Below are 20,891 nucleotides of genomic sequence, written 5' to 3'. Positions count from 1 at the left end.
TGTCAGAGGGCCAAAGCTACTACGTAGCTTTACCTTTGACTTTAGTCTGTCACTTTTGAGGAGTGATAGGAGTGGTGGAATGTGGCAAGCACGTGGTGGCGGTGCTGGCGGACCACACACACTTTGTGGTAGTAGCATTTCCGCCAACGCCTGACTGTATGTGGAGGCTTTTCTTCCAGCCCAATGATGCGATTACATCATGCATGAATATTTATGACAACACGATGAAGGTACACGTTTTGCCTTCGGCTAGTGACCGTGAGTCGACTAACCGTGTCAGAGGCGAATGAAGTCTTTCTCTTTGGGCATGCCGTTTAATTATACTTCAATCTATTCCGTCCAAAAGCTCTTTTTTCATGGTAACAGATTGATTGGCTTACTATGGGGAGAAAGGTTTCCTTCATTTATACCCAATGCTTTTGAATTCAGATTTAAAATGACAAAAAAAAAAAAAAAAAGGTGTGTTGGATTGCATGCAACCACTTGATGAAATCAAACTGACTTGTAATCTTGCCTTTGCTCTTTTTCTTTTGTTTGACCTTTGACCTTGACTGACAGACCGATAGACAGGCAGGCAGCCAGGCAGGCAGGCAGGCAGGCAGCCACGCAGGCAGCCACGCAGGCAGACAGACAGACGGACGGACGTTTGCTTTACAAGAAACAATCTTTACTTACAGAACATTTAAAAACACAATGGCAGGCAGGAAAAGCAATCAATATCCCACATATATTTCTTCACATCTAAATCAAATTTCATCAGATAGCCACAGCAAACATTCTTACAACAGTCTCATCATTGGATTGCTACAGATTGCCACGCACATTTCTTTTCATTCGTTCTTTTCATGACCTACATGCTTTGGCTAAAACGTATGAATGGATATGTCACTTTGTTTGTCCCAATGAGACGTGCGTGCGTGCGGAACGTATGCGAGACGAGTCCCACTTGTCCACTCCGCTTTAGCGTCGAGCAACTAGGTCACATTCATTTGTTCACACAACCGGCTGTGGGCCAAAAATGCAGCATTACACCAGACGTAGCCCAAAGCGCTGCCCCCGGTGGATGGAATCATCAGAAGAATTTTTAGCAAGTCTATATTATACAAGTTCAACGGCGCTCGAGGGAGGGAGGGAGGGAGGGAGGGAGGGAGGCATTAGGTATACAGATAAAAGGCTTAGGAATTCCTCAAAGTCAAATTGGGACGCAGTTTGACGTATGCTGCTCAATTGTAGTGAAATATACGTGAATAGAAATATTCCAATCATATGTACATCCTGCTGATTCTTTTGCTGTGTAAGCCAAGCCCTACAATTCCTATTTGTGATATGAAGGTTTATTTCAAAACGGATCTGTTCTTGTTTTGCCGCATCGTGCTATCTGTAGCGGTGACCACTCCAGAGAGAAATCATACCGCTGGTCGGTCGGTCAGACATGTTAACACCATTTAAAACTTGGCAACAAATCAAATGAACAAGCAAATCATCTCTGTTCCTCTTGCTCTCTCTATGCCACAATGGTGACATCCTGCACTCCTGTCACATACCGCTGCTCGGTGTCGCACGGCACGCTGCTTGAAGACTTGGCGGCGGCGGCGGCTGAACACAGGAGCGCCCGGAAGTGCCTCCTGAAGGTGTCCGAGAAGCAGGCGTAGAGGATGGGGTTGGCGCAGCTCCACGAGTACGACAGCAAAACCGACAACTCAAAGACCCGGGCCAAGGTGGGGTTGGCGTGAAACGTGGAGCAGAAGTTGACGGTGTAAAACGGCAGCCAGCAAACACCAAACACCGCCACCACGGCCACCACCATTCTGGTGAGCTGCCGCTCCGGACGCTGGCTCTCGCTAGATTGGAGTCGTTGCCGCTGCCGGCGCCGCCGCCGCCTGAGGGTGAGCAGCAACGCCGTGTAGGAGGAGGTCATGATGACAAAGGGCAAGGCGAAACCCAAGACAAAGGTGTAAGACAGGACGCCCAGCCACCACATTTCCGAAAGCAGGTCGGGCACGCACTGGCCTCCGTCGGCCGAGAAGTGAAGCGCCATGGGAAGGATGGTCAGGATGGAAAAAAGCCAGAGGAAGGCCGAAACCACCTTGGCGCAGCGCGGCGTCCTCCAGGAGGCGAACCTCAGCGGCTCGGCCAGCGCCATATAACGGTCCACGCTCATGGCCGTCAGACAGAAGACGCTGGTGAACTGGTTGATGCCGTCCAACACCATGACGGCTTTGCAGGCCGCGTCGCCGAACCACCAACGCTTCAGCAAGTTCTGGCTGGCGATGAACGGGAGCCCCACCATGAAGAGTCCGTCGGCCAGCGCCAGGTTGAAAATATACACCGTGGTGGCCGATGACATTTTGTCCACTTTCAAAACGGCCGCCATGACCAGAGAGTTCCCGGCGAGTCCCACCGCGCACACGGCGAGGTAGAGGACGGCCACGAGGACGCCCAAGCCGTCCACGTGCTCCTTGAAGTCAAAGTGTTCATCCGCAAAAGTCCAGTTGTCCAGATCCACGTCCATTCTGCCCCCCAAAACACGACTGTTTGACTGGCTTCTCAAACGACACCACACTCGGTGGGAAGGTGAAAAGAAAAGAAGAATTTTGGCCACTCTTCAAGCGCTCGATGCTTTGCTTTTAAAGTCGATTGTCCTCTCCGGCACCCATGGGCGGGCCTTTGCGGCGTCGACAAACGCCCTTGAAGTGAACGCCACGGATTCTTTCTCCCTGGGAGCCCTTTTTACATAGCTTCCCCCCGCGGTGTGTGACGAGCGAGCGAGCGAGTGCTGGCTGGCTGGCTGGCTGGCTGGCTGGCTGGTGTGTGCCTGGAAGTCCACCACCCCCTAGTTCATCAGTCTCCAGAGGCTGGCTGTGATAGTCCAGCTTGGCTGACGCCCCTCCTGAGTCAAAGTCAAAGGTTCTCTGCTTGTTTCCAAGGTAAAGCCAATCTGCTCCCATCCACTTGTTTTCATAACTTTCCCCCTCTCCTCCCCTCCCCTCCCCTCCCCTCCCTCCGCTTCTGTTGACTTCACACATAGCCTCCCTTCTTCTTCACCCCTCAAGCCAGGGGGTCATACAAATCCCCCCCCACACACGCACGCACGTCTGTTTTCTCAGGATTGTGTTGTTGCGACATTTGACATGGGATTGTGTTTTGCTTGGGGTGTTGGAAAATGCAGCAGGATGGCACAAGCAGAGGAAGTCAAGGCTCAGGCACAAGACGCTTCAGGACCACGGATGAGCGATGACCTCCATCCTGTTGCCACTCTGACACGCATAGCTGGAATAGCTGTCCAGCCCCTTTCAAGTCCACCGTTATTTCCCATGCCGTAAGTGTTTATCCAGAATGAGAATGTGATGCCATTCCAAAAATACTTAACACTTCTCTCAATTGTCTCGGGGCTCATTCATCACAAGATTTATGGGGGAATATTTCCATTCCGGCAGCACGTTCCAGGGGGCCCAGGGGGGGGGGGGGGATGCTGATTAGGCTGTGGCTCTGCCGCCAACACTTCATGCATGCAACATGGCCCACCTCTACATCCCTCCATTAATCATCCGTGGGGCGGGCTTGCTTCGTATTTCACGGGCAATATTTCACTTTGCTGTCATTTTGGCATTCACTTTTACAACAGTCTGCCGCTAAGAAGCAAACGCTAAGATCAAGTCTTAAAGTATTATTCATCAAAGGAGCAAAATCCTTCCTTCCTTCCTTCCTTCCTTCCTTCCTTCCTTCCTTCCTTCCTTCCTTCCTTCCTTCCTTCCTTCCTTCCTTCCTTCCTTCCTTCCTTCCTTCCTTCCTTCCTTCCTTCCTTCCTTCCTTCCTTCCTTCCTTCCTTCCTTCCTTCCTTCCTTCCTTCCTTCCTTGCTTCCTTCCTTCCTTCCTTCCCTCCTTGCTTCCTTGCTTCCTTGCTTCCTTGCTTCCTTGCTTTCTTCCTTGCTTTCTTCCTTGCTTTCTTCCTTGCTTTCTTCCTTGCTTTCTTCCTTGCTTTCTTCCTTGCTTCCTTGCTTCCTTGCTTCCTTGCTTTCTTCCTTGCTTTCTTCCTTGCTTTCTTCCTTGCTTTCTTCCTTGCTTTCTTCCTTGCTTTCTTCCTTCCTTCCTTCCTTCCTTGCTTCCTTCCTTGCTTTCTTCCTTGCTTTCTTCTTTGCTTTCTTCCTTGCTTTCTTCCTTGCTTTCTTCCTTGCTTCCTTCCTTCCTTGCTTCCTTCCTTCCTTGCTTCCTTGCTTCCTTCCTTGCTTTCTTCCTTGCTTTCTTCCTTGCTTTCTTCCTTGCTTTCTTCCTTCCTTCCTTCCTTCCTTCCTTGCTTTCTTCCTTGCTTTCTTCCTTGCTTTCTTCCTTGCTTTCTTCCTTGCTTTCTTCCTTCCTTCCTTCCTTCCTTCCTTCCTTCCTTCCTTCCTTCCTTCCTTCCTTCCTTCCTTCCTTCCTTGCTTCCTTGCTTCCTTGCTTCTTCCCTCCCTCCCTCCCTCCCTCCCTCCCTCCCTCCCCTGCTTTCCATTGTTGCGACATCTCGGAATCCTAAACAGATGAGTCAATCATGAATGCAATACGTGTGTTTCTATGTGGAAAGAGATGGAAAAGCAGCCTTTTGGAGATAGCAGCAAAGAATACAACTTTTTCTACATGACAGTACTAGTTCTCAATTCTGGAGTCGTCACCATTTCCGACTTTCAACGCCTAAAATGACAGATGAGCTCATTTGTCAAGGCCAAATGAGCATTCAGTAGAAGTGGCAGGCGATCTGGGGAAGGTCAACAGGCGAGATGGACTTCTCCAGCTCTCTTTTGTATGGGAAAACACTAGTTGTCGCCAGACAAGTATTTGATAGGCCGTTCCGTGGCGGATGATGCAGGCAGTGACGTTGCAATGCGTCTCATTAAGAAGGTGGCGGGGAATCTGCGTCAGCGTCTGATATAACACAAAGACGCAGGCAGCAACGTCGCGCTTGGCTGGGCTCTGTGTGAAAGACGACAGGCGGATAAAAAGCGCAGGGCTTGATTAAGCTTCCAACACGCCCAGTCCCACCCTCTCAAAGGTCTCCTACTGGACATACTCCTCTTTTCTCAAAGCCAACTTCATCTTTGGTGCTTTTCATTGTTTGCTTTCTTGGCGAATGTGCAAAAAGCATCCACACAAAAGTCCATCTTGTGTTTTGCCCAATCGAATTGACTGGCTAATGCCATTTTCCTGCAATATGTAACCAAGGGGAACATTTGAAACCTGTAGGAGAAATAGAGAAGGCATCTAATGCAATGAAAGGAGGGAGACATGCAGTTTTGTCTCATGATGCACCTGGCATCCCCCAACAACTACAGACATCTCGTTTTGTCTCCCAGAAGATTGATAATGCAATATCCGACAGAGAGGAACAACGTCTTCCTTCTTATCCTCACGCAATTCGATGAAATTACCACGAATAACCATTGTTTTTATTTTACTCCAATAGTTGACTGAAGGAGAAATGTGTTTGCTTCAAGACGATGCCAAACCAAAATTCACTATGTTGCGTGTGTGACTGCAGTAAAGGAAACACAAGAGGTTTGCTAGCTCCTTGTGGAGTCATCCATCCCCCATTAAAAGGTAAACATTGACATTGCACTTTATGAACTATGTTCCAAACAGACAATCTACAGAACAAATGAAATGATGAAGACCAAGGCACACTGCAAGAAATGTTGATTTATGTCTCGTCAGCTTTGCATGTCAAGTCAAGTTGATTTGTATAGCCCTAAATCACAAGCAGTCTCAAAGGGCTTCACGTGGACAAAAATGGACAATTCCTCTCAAAGCATCCCCTGATCTTAAGCTCCCAAGCATCACACTAATAACAAACAAATAATAAAAATAAAACATATTTAAATATATACTGTTTTGTGCAAAGACGCACTTCTCGACTTTGTGATGGCACCAAAATGCATCTGACTTTGTGATCGTGGTGAACACATCTCACTCAGTCAAGTGGTCAATTTAAACTGGGGTTGGATAAAGCAGAGCTTACATAGAAAGCACTTCATTTACATCCATCCATCCATCCCTCCCTCCATCCATCCATCCATCCCTCCATCCGTCGATGTGGTGACTCCGTCAGTGTCGCTTTCCCTTTAAAAATGGTGAGATCGTTAGCGATGACGTCACATGCATCTGGCGAATCAAATGCATTAAAAGGCGGGGCTAAATCGTCGTAGACACGTGTACCGGGAAGTAGGAAGTGAATACAGTACAGGGGAGATCAAGTCAAATCGGAGGCCAGGAGGTGAGATATGGTCATCTAGATGTTTTTAAGACAAAAACAAAGAAAAAGCAGCTATTGCATGCGTTTCGGAATGAAGACCTAATAGGAATAGTATGAGGAAGTCGAGTTGTGACCGTTGAAACTATATGCGGTAACGCTGTGTACAAGTTGACTTACTAGCCAGGAGCCACGTTGAAAAAGCAAAAAATAGGTTACTTATTAAGCCAGGCATTCTATGCATTTGCAAAGGACTGCAGTGTTAAAGCGTACGTGTTGTTTACTTTGCAAGAGTATGAACGAAAGACCTAGACGTAGTGTGCAAGCTACTGAAAGAAATGTGCAGATAGAATAGCCTCTGCATATTTGACACTTGTGCTTTTCGGAGTCACGCAAATGCAAATGAACAAATAAGGCAAACAGGGTTGCTTCGACAGCCTTTAGTTGTGCTGTGTTGACTTAAGGGGCTGACATCTTCCCAGGTCAGTGCTGAAGTCTGAAAAGTTGCTTTGCCTGCTTTCAATTCATGCCCTTTTTGCGTCCGGGTGCAGGTGCGGCCGGCCGGCACAATGATTGAAGGCTACTCCCCTGTGGCCCAGGCGCTGATGGGGACTCTTCTGACCTGGGCTCTAACGGCTGCCGGGGCTGCCATGGTGTTTGTTTTCCCCGCTCGACAGGTTTGTTCAGTGGAAGGAAGGAAGGAAGGAAGCCCTTTCTGCGAATGAACTTGATTTCAATGCCACTCCTCTGCCTTGTACAGAAGCACGTCTTGGATGCAAGTTTAGGATTTGCAGCAGGGGTGAGTGGCCTTCTCTTCTCTTCAATATTGGTGGGAAAATGAAGCTTCAAATATGGCTTCATAAACCAGTTTTCCACTCTGTCTTTGAACTTCAGAACTCTATGTGCAGGAATTTCCTATTTAGAATAAATCAAAATGTGAACTAGAATAATTCAAGTCATTAATATAAACCACGGTATAATGACCACATAATTGTTTAATGAAGTCAGAATGCAACTATGATTAGCATATGAAGTAGAAGAGCCAGGCTAATATTGGTGCGCTGCTCCGTTTCAAGCCCTTTGGTCCCATTTAACGAGAGCAGAGGAAATATTTGAAGCTTTGTGCTTCTTATATTTTCTCTGCAGACATCGTGAAACCAACGGTGACCTTTTCCCAGCTAAAGAGCAATGGTGCCGAGTCGGTCCCCGTAACCGCGAGGGCACCTCGGCAGATGTTGCGTCGTTCATCGGGTTCGCTCAGTCATGCATTTGTGACAGGTCGTTCATTGTAAGAGCGGTCGGTGATGGGTGAAAAAGGGAAAATGACTTTTGAATTGCTTTGTATACAACGACTAATCGTTACAGGGCTTGCTTGCTCGCTCAGTCATTAAATGTGATCTCACTGCAGGGCTTGCTTACTCATGAAGTGTGAAATGAAGACAAGCAAGTGAATGTTGTCCAAATGTCGTCTATTTCCCAAAAGATCTTTTGCCCCTCCACAATTGTTGCTGTTCTTTCCAACAAGTATCTGTTTAGTTCAGGGGTGGGCAAACTTTTTGACTCGCGGGCCGAACTGGGTTCTAAATTTGGACCGGAGGGCCGGACCAAGAGCAGATGGACGTAGGCGTTGTGTGAAGTCATATAAGCGACCTGTAAAGGTCATTGCATAAAAGATCTTGGCCTTTAGTAGGTAGTAAAGCATGGATATTCCAAACAAGTTTTTTGAAAACAAATGCATTTATTAACAGCATTAAAAAAATAATAATTCACTAAAACACTGCTATCAGTGATTCTCGTAAAATACGACACTGTTATTATGAATAACAATCTCCATCACTTCAGTGCCTGCAGGTCAGATTAATGTTTATCTTATGAGATCACATCAAACGGCAAACATTCTGACCAAATATATCATCTTGAAGAATCGGTGAAAGCATACATCCAAATAAAGTAATCAAAACAGCAACACGGTGAGGGGTATCTGAAAATCAGAGCAGAGTTTTAACTCGCAAACACCTGGTAACAGAGGTGAGGAAACGGGAAACACTTCCTTAAAGTAAGCCTTAAGAACTTTACAGGTTAAGATTAGTCGCAAATAGGTGGTGCATCAATGTCCTTGAGCATCCTGCATTGTTTGAAAATGAGAATGGTCGCTAGTTTCAATCCCTGCTATGTGTACAAATCATATTCAAAATGCATTTTTTTACAATAAACTTGAGAGCCTCCCGTTCATTTTCAGTGGGAACAGTGTTGTTGGTCTCCCTTTTTTGCTAGTGCGTCATAGTCTGGAGTAAAATTTGTTGTGGCAATTCTTAGGCGAGATCCGAGGTGTTGGTCCGTTTACCTTGATCTGTGACGGGTTGATGTTGATGTGGCTGAACGTCACGTCGCGTACGTCGAGCCAAATTGGCCACTCTTTTTTAACATTCGGCACTCACTTCTTTTTTTCGGGCCACTCATTTTAATGGAAGGATTCCAGGGGAAGGTTTGTGGGTGGCTTTAGCGCAAAACTGCATCTGAAAGCTCAGCACACGAATTATAAGAATGCGTCGTCAAAGCCCACGCTCTAAATTCGGGACTGATACGAATAGAGCGAGAGTGCGCCAAGTCCGTACTACTGAGTACGTACACGCACTTGTGAGTGTGCACCGAGCTTTCTGACACGGCTTCCGGTAGTAAATGCGCAGGCGAGCGCTTCGCCATCTACTGGGAAGACGCAGTCATTGCAGGCAAAATGACCAAAAAAAAAAAGTTTAATAATACAATTTGTTCAGGGTTGGCGGGCCGGATTAAATGGTCCCGTGGGCCGGATGTGGCCCGCGGGCCGTAGTTTGCCCACCCCTGGTTTAGTTCCTGTCAAGGCCGCGACTGGTCGGTCGCTTGAGGTTTCCCTCCAGAGATGATGTCATTTGCATGGAACCTCTTCAAAGAGTGTGTTGTGGAGAATCTCGGATTGCAATTGCTCCCTCTGGATCTGATGTGCAGTAATTATCCTGATTTTTGAATATCGGCCCTGATTACCGGTAATTGAATGATAATGACGTTCAGAGAGTAGCTCTTAGTCAAATCTTAATGAACCGGATAATGACCACTTCTGATGACATCTTTGAAGATGTTCGATACACATCCATGTATGTCGGAAGAATATGAAGTCTCATCACATTTGAAAGAGAGTGGCGGGATTTATTCAAAGTGACAAACTCAACTGTGGTGAATAACCATTATTATGGCAAGGCCCTTGCCTTTTCTTCTTTTAGGATGTCACATGCATATTGAAATCACGCCAGTTTGGATTCCGTTGAGCAGTCGCATTGATGTTGTGGCAAAGTATTGCATTCCCTGGCCTCTCGCACTCTCCGCCTACAACTCGACTTAAGCTAATAAATGTGTTTAATCAACCTGCGTTGCCCATGGTGGCATATCGCTTTATGTCACTTCATGTTGCGTAAGAGCGAGAGAGCGAGAGAGAGAGAGAGACGTGTTCTGTCCCCCTGAACACGCTAGGCAATTGGTAAGTGGCCTGGCTCTTTTATCTATGTGTTCTAGTTCAAGAGATGGATTTAGGAATTCTATGATAGTCAATTTCCACCATTTCCAGACATCAGATATCATTCGTACCTTTTTCTTTTCTTCGTCTTTCTTCAACATATATTGTAGGGCGGACTGGATCGGAATCGAATGTGTTCTTACGGACTCCTCAGGGGATACGGGAAACATTAAGTCTCGTGGTAGTTCAAGATAAGCAGGGAAGGAAAGCAAATTGTCTTCTGAGAGAACGTTTGACTGAATGAATTGCCACTTCAGAGTTGAGCTAAAAAAAACAACAACCCAGCAATATGTTGTCATTTGGTTGAATCCATCAATTGAATTGCCCCTTGTCCGAGTGCTTCTTCTCTGTCTGTCGACCGTTCGTTTCGATTCGAACCAACTTGCTTATCGAGGAATTAAGTCCAACTTCTACAACTGAGTGAGCACAAATCAATCTTTGTTCTCCTGTTCAAGGTTAGGGAGCGTGCACATTGCAATAGATGCATACTTGAAAAGATAGCCAAGTAGAATTCAATAATGGAGTCACTTTTGCCATTGACTCTTTGAGCTTGAGAAGAAAGAAAGATGGAACAGTTGAAGTGAAAAAAGTATTTGTACAACACCAAGCTATTGGGAATAAATGACTGCGTGGGTGGACATCCACTTCAGACGAAAGGTGCAAAGAGAACCGACGGTAGGTACGTCCAGCTTGACTGCTTCCAGGTCAAGATGAAGTGCAGTGACCCCATTTTGTTCTCTATCTATCCATTGCTGTTGGAAACGATTGGCATCACATGCTACCGTCATCCGTACGTACGCTTGGAGGAGAGACGGAGAGACACGGATGCAAGATGGATTGCGCAATGCTCACCATGCAGGCCCATCCGTGATTGGTGGCAAAACAAAGAAAGAAAGAAACCCCAAAACTTGAATTCTTTTGACTTGACCTTTTTTGTCATTGCCCAGGTGATGTTGGCCGCCTCCTATTGGTCATTGCTGGCGCCGGCAATCGACATGGCCGAGGATTCTGGGAAGTACGGCTCATTTGCTTTCCTGCCCGTGGCCGTTGGCTTCGCACTCGGGGCGGCTTTTGTTTACTTGGCCGATGTGGCCTTGCCCTTCTTGGTAAGAATCTCATCTCCTCTCATAAGTGATGCATGGACTGACTGAGTTTAGCTTCAAATAAAACTACAGTAAAGTACTGCAAATCGATTTCTTATTATTATAAAAAAAAGACCTCTTTTCATAAAAGTGTCTCCTTGAAAAGAATCTTTGGATTGACTTGTTTCCAAACCAGTATTGTTTTTGAATTTCAGAGTGGAGCTTCTGCTCAAGAGCGGGCTTCCCCAAAATGACAAATGCGCATGTAGCGGAGAACAGCTGTTGCCTTGAGCTTCTCTGCTCCGTCACATTAGGACACAAGCAATGACACAAATTGTATACGAAGGAGTGTCTGACACGTCACTTGTCACGCACTTTTATGAAATATGACGTACACTCGCGTCCACACAGCACACGCAAACGCTTTACACTGGCTGGCTGGCGGAGGAAAATCCCATTGCTTATACACTGCAGAACCATTCTTGCCCTCCCTCGCTATGTATGCTTACTTCTCTCTCTCTCTCGTTCTTTCTTTCTTCCTTTGTTTTGACACGCACTTGCAGGCGCTACCACAAATGAGCCCTCTGGTCGTTTGGATACTTTGAAATGGGTTCCTCCGCTCCCAGAAAGTCTCATTGATAACCTTCAGATTCACCTGCAGCCAAGCAGGCCGGCCGCACGTCGTTTTCCAATTTCCGAATTATGTTCCGTCCAATGTCATTGACACCGGCCATTGAATGGATCAAGAGCCGTCGGTGGCATGCTGTTAGTTGAACGATGGAGTGTGTGTGTGTGTGTAGAAGGAACGAGGAGCCGCGCGCTACGTGGGAGCTGCTTAGGCTTGAAGCAAATTGCAGATGGAACTGAATGCAACTCTATTGTGTGGACTCCCAATGGATGGCATTGAATAGAAATGGGGGCTTTTCTTGAGATTTGCTTGCTTGGAGTTGCTTCTTAGTAAATGGCTTTCTGCCGCCATAGACTCATAGGAACTCTTCTTGACGGATGCTTTCTCCTCGTCACATCATGAGGCGCAGTCCTCTCGGTATTCTTCTTTTTCTCTTCCGTCTGCCCTTTCTTGATCTGCTTCCATGGTGACTGTAAGGGCAACGTTGAGCTGCGCTAATAGCAAGCATGAAATCATTGGGGGGGGGGGGGGGGGGCAATTGGTGTTTGGACAGCTGCTGGTGGCCTCTTTTTTAACACTTCCTCCATAAACACCAAAGACGGATGAAAAGGAGGAAGGAGAAAAAGAGCCATCGTCCATAAGCTTAGGAGTTGGGGGTGAAAAGGTGAGGGAGGGCGTGATGGATGGATGGATGGATGGATCGATTGGTTGATGACTTCCGCTTAGCTGCACTTTGTCGTACCTCCCTCTTCCTTGTCCGTCTCCTGCCGTACAGAAAATTCAAATTATTTTCATGCATCGCTGTCCTTTGCATTTCACCCGACAAGAACTTTGCTCACCAAATGGAGCATGATGTCATTTGGCCAACTGCACAGAATGACCAATGAGCGAGCAGTGCTTGCTGCGTTGCGTCTGACTTGTTTTATTCCAGTGTGAGCAAATTCAATATTTGGCCATGGTTACTCAGGCTCAAAGTTGACGCTGTGTCACAAGAGGAGGTTTTGTGCAATCTTTGCACATGATTGATGTCACGCTTGCGGTCCAATTAACAGCCGGAGCAGCAAATTGATACAATCAATGCTCGGGACTTCCTGTCCCACAGCATGAATGCTTCCATTTAAAGACACACTTTTGTCACGCTACTTAAGACAGCACAGCAGAGCAGAGCAGAGCAGAGCAGAGCAGAACTTCCAGGTAGTGGCAGTCCGTCCGGTATAAGCCTCCCTATGATTCATGCAGCCGGCAGTCTTTCTCCACCTCATTTATTCACAACATGGACACGGAGCTCACGCTCCATGTTGAATATCACTTTACAAAAGACGGCGTGTGTGCGCGCGGGCGCTAGCTGGCTCGCTCGCTGTGTTTTTCCTTTCGCGCTGGCTGTCGTCTGCCTTTGTTGAATAATCATTGTTGTCTGAAATGTCAACGTGCAAACTCGGTGGCCTTCAGAGACACAATGGAAATTGGGCAGGGCTTCCGCATGTCTCTTTTAGTCACGCCACATGGGTGTCAAACTCCTTTTTGAGACGTTTGAAAATGATTGCACGCAATATCTGTCGTTTTTAAACGTGACCTTTTAGTATTGACACGTGAACTTGATGCAGAATTCGGAAATCACCTTTCTTTTCATGGCTGTTGGAGCCAAAGACGCCATCATTATTGGGGTGCCGATATACATATAGTTCAAATCAATGTTTTGCTCCTAATCACCTGACATTGCATAAGAAATAGAAAGCCAAAAAGAAAAAGACTCTTAATGTCTTGACATCAATGCTGTTGACTGCTCATTTGTGTACGCTTCAATATTCTTCAGGTCAGGTCAGGTCAGGGCATCTGTCAGTGTCAACACGCCTCCCATCTTCCCCTGGCAATAGAAACATTGCTTGACTTTTGATGGAACGTCTCATAACGCAACAGAAATAAACCCACCTTCATCTAGTGAGCGAGGGGGGGGGGGGGGGCGCAAAATCGCTGCTGCTTTATAGTGAACGATTTCTTCCAGATGCTATCTCACTCATTAACCTCGCCCGCCTTTGTGCCTTTGTGCCTTTGCCTCAATTCATTTGCACGTGCTTATTTCAGCCTCACGCATTTGTCTTTAAAGCTTTTCCTTCAAAAACATGCTCGCGCTTTGTAATGATTCTTTCTTCTTTTTTCAGGATCCTGCTCCATCCTAATTATCTCCAATATTGATGTCAACGGGACTTCCACCCTATTACACACACACACATTATATTATATAATATATATATAATAATAATGCGTTGTGCTGCGCCGCACATTCAAAATTCATCTGTGTCCATTTAAAAGCTCATTAATTAGGAGAGTGGCATGTTTGAATACCTGGCAGGGAGGGCGCCATTTGCATTAGCGTTTGCCATGCCCACGCCACGCCACGCGGACCGGTGCTGTCTGTCATCGATGACGAGGCCATGTTAAATGATTGATTCCAAAAATGACACGTGGGGCTCTTCAATCAAAAGTACCGAAAAGAGAAACGGATGACAATTTGCAATCTTTGAATTGCCTCTTTTCCATTGTATTGTAACTTTGAACCCAGGGAAAGAAAGAAGAAAGGCAGTTGAGTTGCATTCATGTGTCATCATAAGCTTTTGCAAGGCCGTCAACTGTTTGTAACCATTGAGTCACTCTTAGTCGCTTACCAAGAGGACCGACCGCGTAACTAATCATTTGCTCAAGGAAACAGCGTGTTCCTCCTTTTTATTTTTTATTATTTATTTTTTTTCCATTGGATTGCTGTTTTGCAAAAATTTGGAGAGGAGATGAAATGAAATGTTGCTTTTCTAATGTATGAGGCTCTTTTGTCCTTCATGTCCACTTTGCTCCCCCTCCGCAGGGTGCGTCCGCCGACCCCAACATGGCCTTGGCTCTTGCGTCGGAATCCAAGATTGGAAAAGACAAGGAGGAGGTTTCTCCATTTTCCGAATCTCAAGCCGCCATCAAGTTAGGTAGAGCTGGACTTCTTACAGGCAAGCCCAATTCCTTCATATACCCACCATCTTCCCCCCCCCCAAAAAAAAGCCGCATCGTCACGAGCATGCTTCTGTGATGGCTTCTTTCCTTTCATCTCGTCGTAACTTTTGAATTCCGCTACATGTTCTGAATTGCGTACCGACTGGGTGGGCTGCTGTATGAAAGCTCCCTCCCTGCAAAATCAAGCCAAGTGGCAGGCCAGCCAGCCAGCCAGCCAGCGCTAGCGCTGATGATCGAGCCCCTTTGCCGTCAACACAATTGGAATGGCGGTAGACAGACGAGGTGTTTTATAGCTCAGCGTCTTCTATAGAATATATGCTGCCATCCACAAGAAGAAGGGCTCATTAGACACACCCTCAGGGCTCCCATTGTCGACAAGCATCCATTTGGTTCACCCACTTGGGGAAGCCAGTCATCCATTTGGCCCTGCAGAATGATGCCATATTGTTCCGCTTCATGATGACCTTTAATCACTTCTTGCACTTCCCACAATGAGCTTAGTTCTGTTGCTGGAAAGATGAAAACAATGCACGAGTGAATTTTGTTCCAAATAACATGCACGACGCTCTTCATACATCATCAATTTGAGTGCTTTCCAAACTATCATTTCATAAATTCACATATTCATGCCTGAAGCAAAACACTGCCTCCTCTGTACGCTTTGGTTTATGAACGGCTCCATTTTTTTTTTTTCTCTCGCTCTTCCATTGCTTTCAAATCTTCCTAAACTTGTACTCCTCCATTTCTTCTGCTCAAGCGCTTCTTTGTTGCGTTTGATTTCTGGCGAGATGGTGGCTGGTGGGTGGGTGGGTGACGCCCGCCTGCCCGCCCGCCTCATTTCACCGCTTCTGACTTTGGCTGTATTTCTAACCTCGTAGTATTCTCCTCTTAACTCTGCCATCACAGAAGAAGAAGCAAATCCGCGGCCATTTTCTTATCCAATGTGTGGTATATGAATGTGGATGGCTTGGATTGCCTTTTTACGACTTTTCCTCTTTGACCGGAGTGACCCTCCGAGTAATAAGGCTTTTACGATGCCAACCGTTTGCCCCTGAAATGTGTCATTTCCTGTGGGGCAAATAGGACTTTACAACTCAACAAATCAAACTTCCCAAGTGCTGCTGCTGCTGCTGCTGCTGCTGCTGCAGCATCATCCAATGACATGCCATGGCCAAATATGCATGACTTGCTTCTGCATTTGAAAAGAGTTACTATAGAACAAGACAATGCAGCATATGAATAACCCTAATTCTTCTTTTTTTTTTTTTTTTTTTCCTTTCCCCGTTTTGTACATAGACTGTATCTCACGGCTTCGTTGCCTGGCAACATTGGTGGAAAAGCACACGGAGGGAGTATAGGTGATTTAGTGGCACCATTAGCTCTCCTCTAATACTTGTCGATTTGTCTCTGTCTGTCTGTCTGTCACCAAAGCAGGTGATGTGTCATTTTCCACCATTTTGCTCAGCATTATTGGGAGAGTTCAACAATTCACTTGAGGTGAAGGGTTAGGGTGAAACAAATGAGCCTTCAGTTGCAGCCTGGACTGGAGCAAGCTGAGTGAGGTTCCCATCCTTGCTTCAATTTGTGGATGTTTCATGCCTCCGTCCGAGCGACGGATGCCTTTGCCCCTTTGCTCTTGGACGGTTGATGAGAAAGTCAGCTCAGCTCAGCTTTGGCTCATCTCCCGATCCTTTTGTCTCCTTTGCGTATTTATCACCGTAGCGTTACTAGGGTTTGTTTCATTAGTTTCCCCCCTATATCTTATTTCTTCAGCTCACAGAGGCGTTTTAGACAGTTTGCATGAGAAGGTTTTTTTTGGGGGGACCACCACAGTCCCGTGGTGAACAATACAAGGTCCGTCTTCACTGGGACGAGACGTTGGCTCACTCTTAAGGCATCCATCCATCCTCCTAGTTTCACATGCCCTGTGCTCCATGTTCTTCTGGAGGAATCGATGAATGGGGGAAGGAAAACGATTGATGGCAGAAAGTCAAACGACTTGCTTGTCCAATTTGGATGGATTGGGCAGACTGATTCCCACAAAAGCTTGCAGTTTGTTTGGCAGCGTGACTAAAGCAAACATTTCAAGTCAAGTGTTTGAGTCAAAGCGAGGGACGGACGCATGTCTGTGCATTTACTTTGATTGTCGGGATGGCACTCCAGCCAATACAGTCAGGGTTAGGCTTTCTCCGAGGGCTTTTGAAGGATTGATAGGATATGATATGATATGATTTGTTGTCTGGCTGGCTGGCTGGCCGGCCTTCTTTCCGTGCCCTGCCCTGCCGTGCCGTGCCGTGTCGTGTCGTGTCCCACCTCTCTCTCTCTCTCTCTCGCATGGATTGCATTTGGAACTTTGAGCTGCAAGTTGAGCTTGTTGTTGGCCACACCTTGGAAGCAACGGAGTGAGAATGGATCGGCCAGCGCTAGGAGATGCTGTTTATTATCGTGCATTATGGATGTTGAGAAAATCGTTTCATGAATCATTCAAACTACAAAGATTTCAGGCACACACAGTATAAGAGTAGCAGCAGCAGCAGGAGCAGCGACCGCCTCACATGGGTGGGAGGACGGACATTGATTCCAACAAATCTTGATATCTTTTCCAGCTCATTTTTGAAGTGACGACAGATAGCCTGTATAGGTCGATCCCAAATGAAATCCTATTCCACCAAAGCAGTGGTCGGCAGTGGACTTGCTTCTTGGTTCTAATGGTGCTCCGTTGGCTTGGCCAAAACCCCTGCTTATGACCGCATGAAGACATTTCTTTCTTTATTTCATATTTCAGGTTATTGCCAATGTTTCATCCTCATCTATTTGGATCATTGTGCTATTCCGATCAGAGCCTGCTTGCTCTACGATACTCTTTTTGTTTCCCCAAACAGAGGAGGGCCTTCAATTCCCCCGGAAGAGAGCATCTCATTGGGGTAACTCAAATGATGAAGAAAGTGAAAACACACATGTGGAAGTGAGGAGCCATTCAGGAAGCAGCTGGAGACGCATCCTTCTCCTCATCCTCGCCATCACTATCCACAACATTCCAGGTGGGAAGATGTGATTTCTGTCCATTGACACTGCTTCTTATGCGATTGCCTCTGCAGTTATGCTAGTCTTCGGACTTCACTAAAGCTGAAGCTTAGATGATGATGATAAAGAGGTCCCTTGTGAAATTTGGATCCTGTTGGATGCGCCCTTCACAAATGTCATGTGCCTGCCTTCATTTAAGAGGCTATTTGTTCAGCAACTTGCTACATTTTGCTCGGTGGGTGGTCCCATTCCTCGTCAATGTCCAATGCCCTAAATAGATTATCGACCGCTTCCAGCCGGCTGCGGCCCCCCCCATGTGTCATCGGTAACCGCAGGAACAAAAGGGGGAGTTATGTCAGGAAGGCTCTGGAGTCTGCCGATGTGACATCTTGAGTCACTGAAAATCACTCCAAACAAGTCTGTGTCAAAGTCTTCCAGTCGCTGTTTAGGGCCTCTCACTCAAAGCAAAAAAGGAAAAAGGCAACGCATGCCACGGCGGGCGCTGACGTTTGAGCTCGCTCGCTCGCTCGCTCGCTTGCTCACATTGCTTCCGTGAGCTGAAAAGGTAAAAAGGCTGGCTCCTTGGCATTAGTGCTCCTCATTCAGCGTTTGATGAAGCTGGTGACTTGACAGCCTGCGGGTGACACCGCCACAGCCGCCGCTATAGCGACCGACTGAAATGAACCCGGGTTATCCTTCCAATTAGGCATATGTTATGCTTTCTTTTTTCTTCCCGTTCTCTCATGTGCCTGTCGGTTTAGATGGTTCAATGCCAACGGGGGAATTGCTGTATCCAAATCATTTCGCTCCAAAGCATGGATTGAGCCATTGGTGTCAAACACCGCAAGGCCCGGCCGGCCACATGGTTTTATGTGGCCCGCAAAGACAAACTGTGCGTGGACTTGATGCGTCGTCGATACAACCTTTACAAATGGTGTTCACTTTTGAAAAATGAGCTTGACACCCCTGGATGAAGCCATCCATGAACATGGCTTGAATAATTCCTAGCTCATTTGCACATTTTGTAAATTGCCCTCCTGCTGTCTGATTCTTTGAATAATTTGCCTTGCTACACTTTTGGAAATGGGCATGAGCTTAAAAGGGAAAGATGTCCTACTTGTTTGTGCAGAGGGCTTGGCTGTGGGAGTCGGATTTGGGGCCATTGGGAAGACTTCGTCCGCAACGCTTGAGAGTGCCAGGTAGGGCCACTTCAATCGGGTCAAGTCGGCAACATCTCACTTCTGCCAACGTTGACCAATGTAACTAACTGGGAAGAAATCAGCGTTACATCATGAAAATAATATTCTGCTCGTTTCTTAGTCTGAGCCATTCAAAAAATGATAGTTGTATTTTTTCAATCGGGCTGATTTGACTTTTTTATTTTTTTTGCTTTTGTATTAAGATGTGTGCAAGAAAGATTCTTTTTTTTCATCCTTTTTTTTTTTTATGTCACCAAGTTTTCACTATACTGGTTTTGGTTAAAAAGTCTGTTAGAAAAATCCCCAGCTGTCTACTTGTTTCTTGGCGCCGCCCTGTGCACGGCCGTGGTACTGCAAAGCGCCGTTCTTTCTGTGACGTCAATTCTCCTGCACTTGTCGACTTTCTTTTCTAGTATCCTTCTGAATACACGCACCGAGCTCTCTTAACTCTCCATAAACATCTTCCTAATCTTGCCAGCTGGACCTTGATGTTCTGTGCTTGTTCAGCTGCTTGTTCAGCTGCGTCTCGCTCGCTCGGTGGCAAAAGCAAGCGCTTTGGCATCCTGTAGTAGGAGACCAAATCTCCTCTCGTCTACGTTGTCCTAATCCCTGCAGGAATTTGGCCATTGGTATCGGCATCCAGAATTTCCCAGAAGGCCTGGCGGTAAGCTTGCCCCTTCGCGGCGCAGGCGTCTCCACGTGGACAGCCTTCTGGTAGAACCAAATTGTACCATCTTCACGCGTCCATCACTCAGACAAAGTCAATCATGAGTCATGGCAATCTGCAGGTACGGCCAGCTCAGCGGCATGGTGGAGCCCGTCGCCGGAACGCTGGGCGCCGTCGCCGTGGTGTTGGCCGAACCTCTGCTGCCGTACGCCTTGGCGTTTGCCGCCGGGGCCATGGTTTACGTGGTGGTGGACGACATCATACCCGAGGCTCAAGTCAGGTGAGCCGATTGAGGAGGATGCCATTCCGGCCGGCCGTCCGTCCGTCCCAATGGCTCTCCCATTAGAAACGCGTGAGCGACCGAGCGTACCCAAAGCAAAGGCAGATGAAGAGTCAAAACGACAAGAATCAAAACGGAGGAGGCGCAGCCGTCCGACTCGGTTTGCAAATTCGGTCCGACGGGCGGGAAAAAGCGACACGACTCACTTTCCACCCTTGTCGCCCGTAGCGGTAACGGAAAGCTGGCATCCTGGACGGCAATCTTGGGCTTTATCGTGATGATGTCGCTAGACGTGGGACTGGGCTGAATCGCCGTGGCGACCGGGAGCACGTCAACAAACAGCCTCCGTCGCCGGCCGTCTGTCCGTCCGTCATTACATGCCAGACCTCAGTGTCAAAGGAGGGGGAGCGACGGTATTTTGTTGAAATGTCAATCATTAGTCTCCCGCAGTGCAACCCGTTGCCTGCCATAGAACTCCAAAATGGGACGTCACACTCTTGTTATGTTTTAAAAGCAGGCAAATTGATTGTTGCCTTTTGGACGTGAATTTAGCTCTCAAGTCTGCATCTTCCGGGTGATTCTTTATCTTGCTGTGAAGTCGAGGTTGTAGGTCTGGACTCCTCACAAATGGATTGTGTCATGGCCACTTCTCCAAACTTGCCGAAATCAGAAAGCCTCTGTGGCTGTCCAAATACATCAAGATCTATTTTTCCAGTGGCTCGTACTAGTCCAGCTTTTTCAACGGACTTTTTGGGTCAAGAAATGGTCCAGTCTTAAAAGTGACATTTATCTCAACTTTGATTTGTTTTAGTTTGGGCTTCTGATTTTGTTGCGATGACCTCATGGCGGGGGTGGCATGACTTGAACTCGCTGACCTATTGGATTTTCTTCCTTTTTCTGCGGAAGGCCTGAAAAGAAGCAGCTGATTATTTCTTTCAAAAGTCTACAGACACGCCGTAAAGCCCCTTTTTTACAGTATGCTGAAATATGCCAATTAAAATGGGAGGGTAACTAACGTCCAACAATTGTCTGTGTCTGTCTGTCTGTCTGTCTGCTGTGATGCTGCTGCAGATGAAAACCAGTTGAAAAGGCCAGTTGAATAGTCGTGCCTTCTTTTCCGCTCGTCTACTGCCACCTGCTGGCCAGAATTGCCAACAGTTGATGCCGATTTACATGTGAATCGTTTCTTTCAATAAACAGCCGGTTTCCATAGGAGTGATTGATGTACGTATGCGATTGAATGTACACGCTTG

The 20,891-nt window shown here is 46.9% G+C and overlaps 2 protein-coding genes across 4 annotated transcripts; one reads left to right on the top strand and one right to left on the bottom strand.

The window, feature by feature from the left end:
• Positions 1 to 645: 645 nt before the first annotated feature.
• LOC133143238 (somatostatin receptor type 5) lies at positions 646 to 2,979 on the bottom strand. The gene has a single exon (XM_061265081.1). It carries the CDS (start codon positions 2,510 to 2,512, stop codon positions 1,505 to 1,507), a length of 1,008 nt encoding a protein of 335 aa, XP_061121065.1. The 5' UTR covers positions 2,513 to 2,979; the 3' UTR covers positions 646 to 1,504.
• A 3,155-nt stretch (positions 2,980 to 6,134) lies between these two features.
• slc39a11 (solute carrier family 39, member 11) lies at positions 6,135 to 20,848 on the top strand. 3 transcript variants are annotated; one of them, XM_061304358.1, is made up of 10 exons: positions 6,135 to 6,241; positions 6,769 to 6,894; positions 6,978 to 7,016; positions 10,712 to 10,870; positions 14,332 to 14,464; positions 17,351 to 17,509; positions 18,622 to 18,691; positions 19,307 to 19,405; positions 19,480 to 19,638; positions 20,710 to 20,848. In XM_061304358.1, exons 2-10 carry the CDS (start codon positions 6,787 to 6,789, stop codon positions 20,711 to 20,713), a joined length of 930 nt encoding a protein of 309 aa, XP_061160342.1. In that variant the 5' UTR covers positions 6,135 to 6,241; positions 6,769 to 6,786; the 3' UTR covers positions 20,714 to 20,848. The 3 variants fall into 3 exon arrangements, with proteins under 3 accessions (XP_061160342.1, XP_061160340.1, XP_061160339.1); XM_061304356.1 differs by lacking the exon at positions 20,710 to 20,848 and adding an exon at positions 19,867 to 20,663 and having other exon boundaries at positions 14,332 to 14,443; XM_061304355.1 differs by lacking the exon at positions 20,710 to 20,848 and adding an exon at positions 19,867 to 20,663.
• Positions 20,849 to 20,891: the final 43 nt, after the last annotated feature.

The sequence above is a fragment of the Syngnathus typhle genome, linkage group LG18, assembly GCF_033458585.1.
Source record: "Syngnathus typhle isolate RoL2023-S1 ecotype Sweden linkage group LG18, RoL_Styp_1.0, whole genome shotgun sequence".
In the NCBI taxonomy this organism is placed as follows: domain Eukaryota; kingdom Metazoa; phylum Chordata; class Actinopteri; order Syngnathiformes; family Syngnathidae; genus Syngnathus; species Syngnathus typhle.
This window is presented reverse-complemented; position numbering and strand designations above follow the sequence as displayed.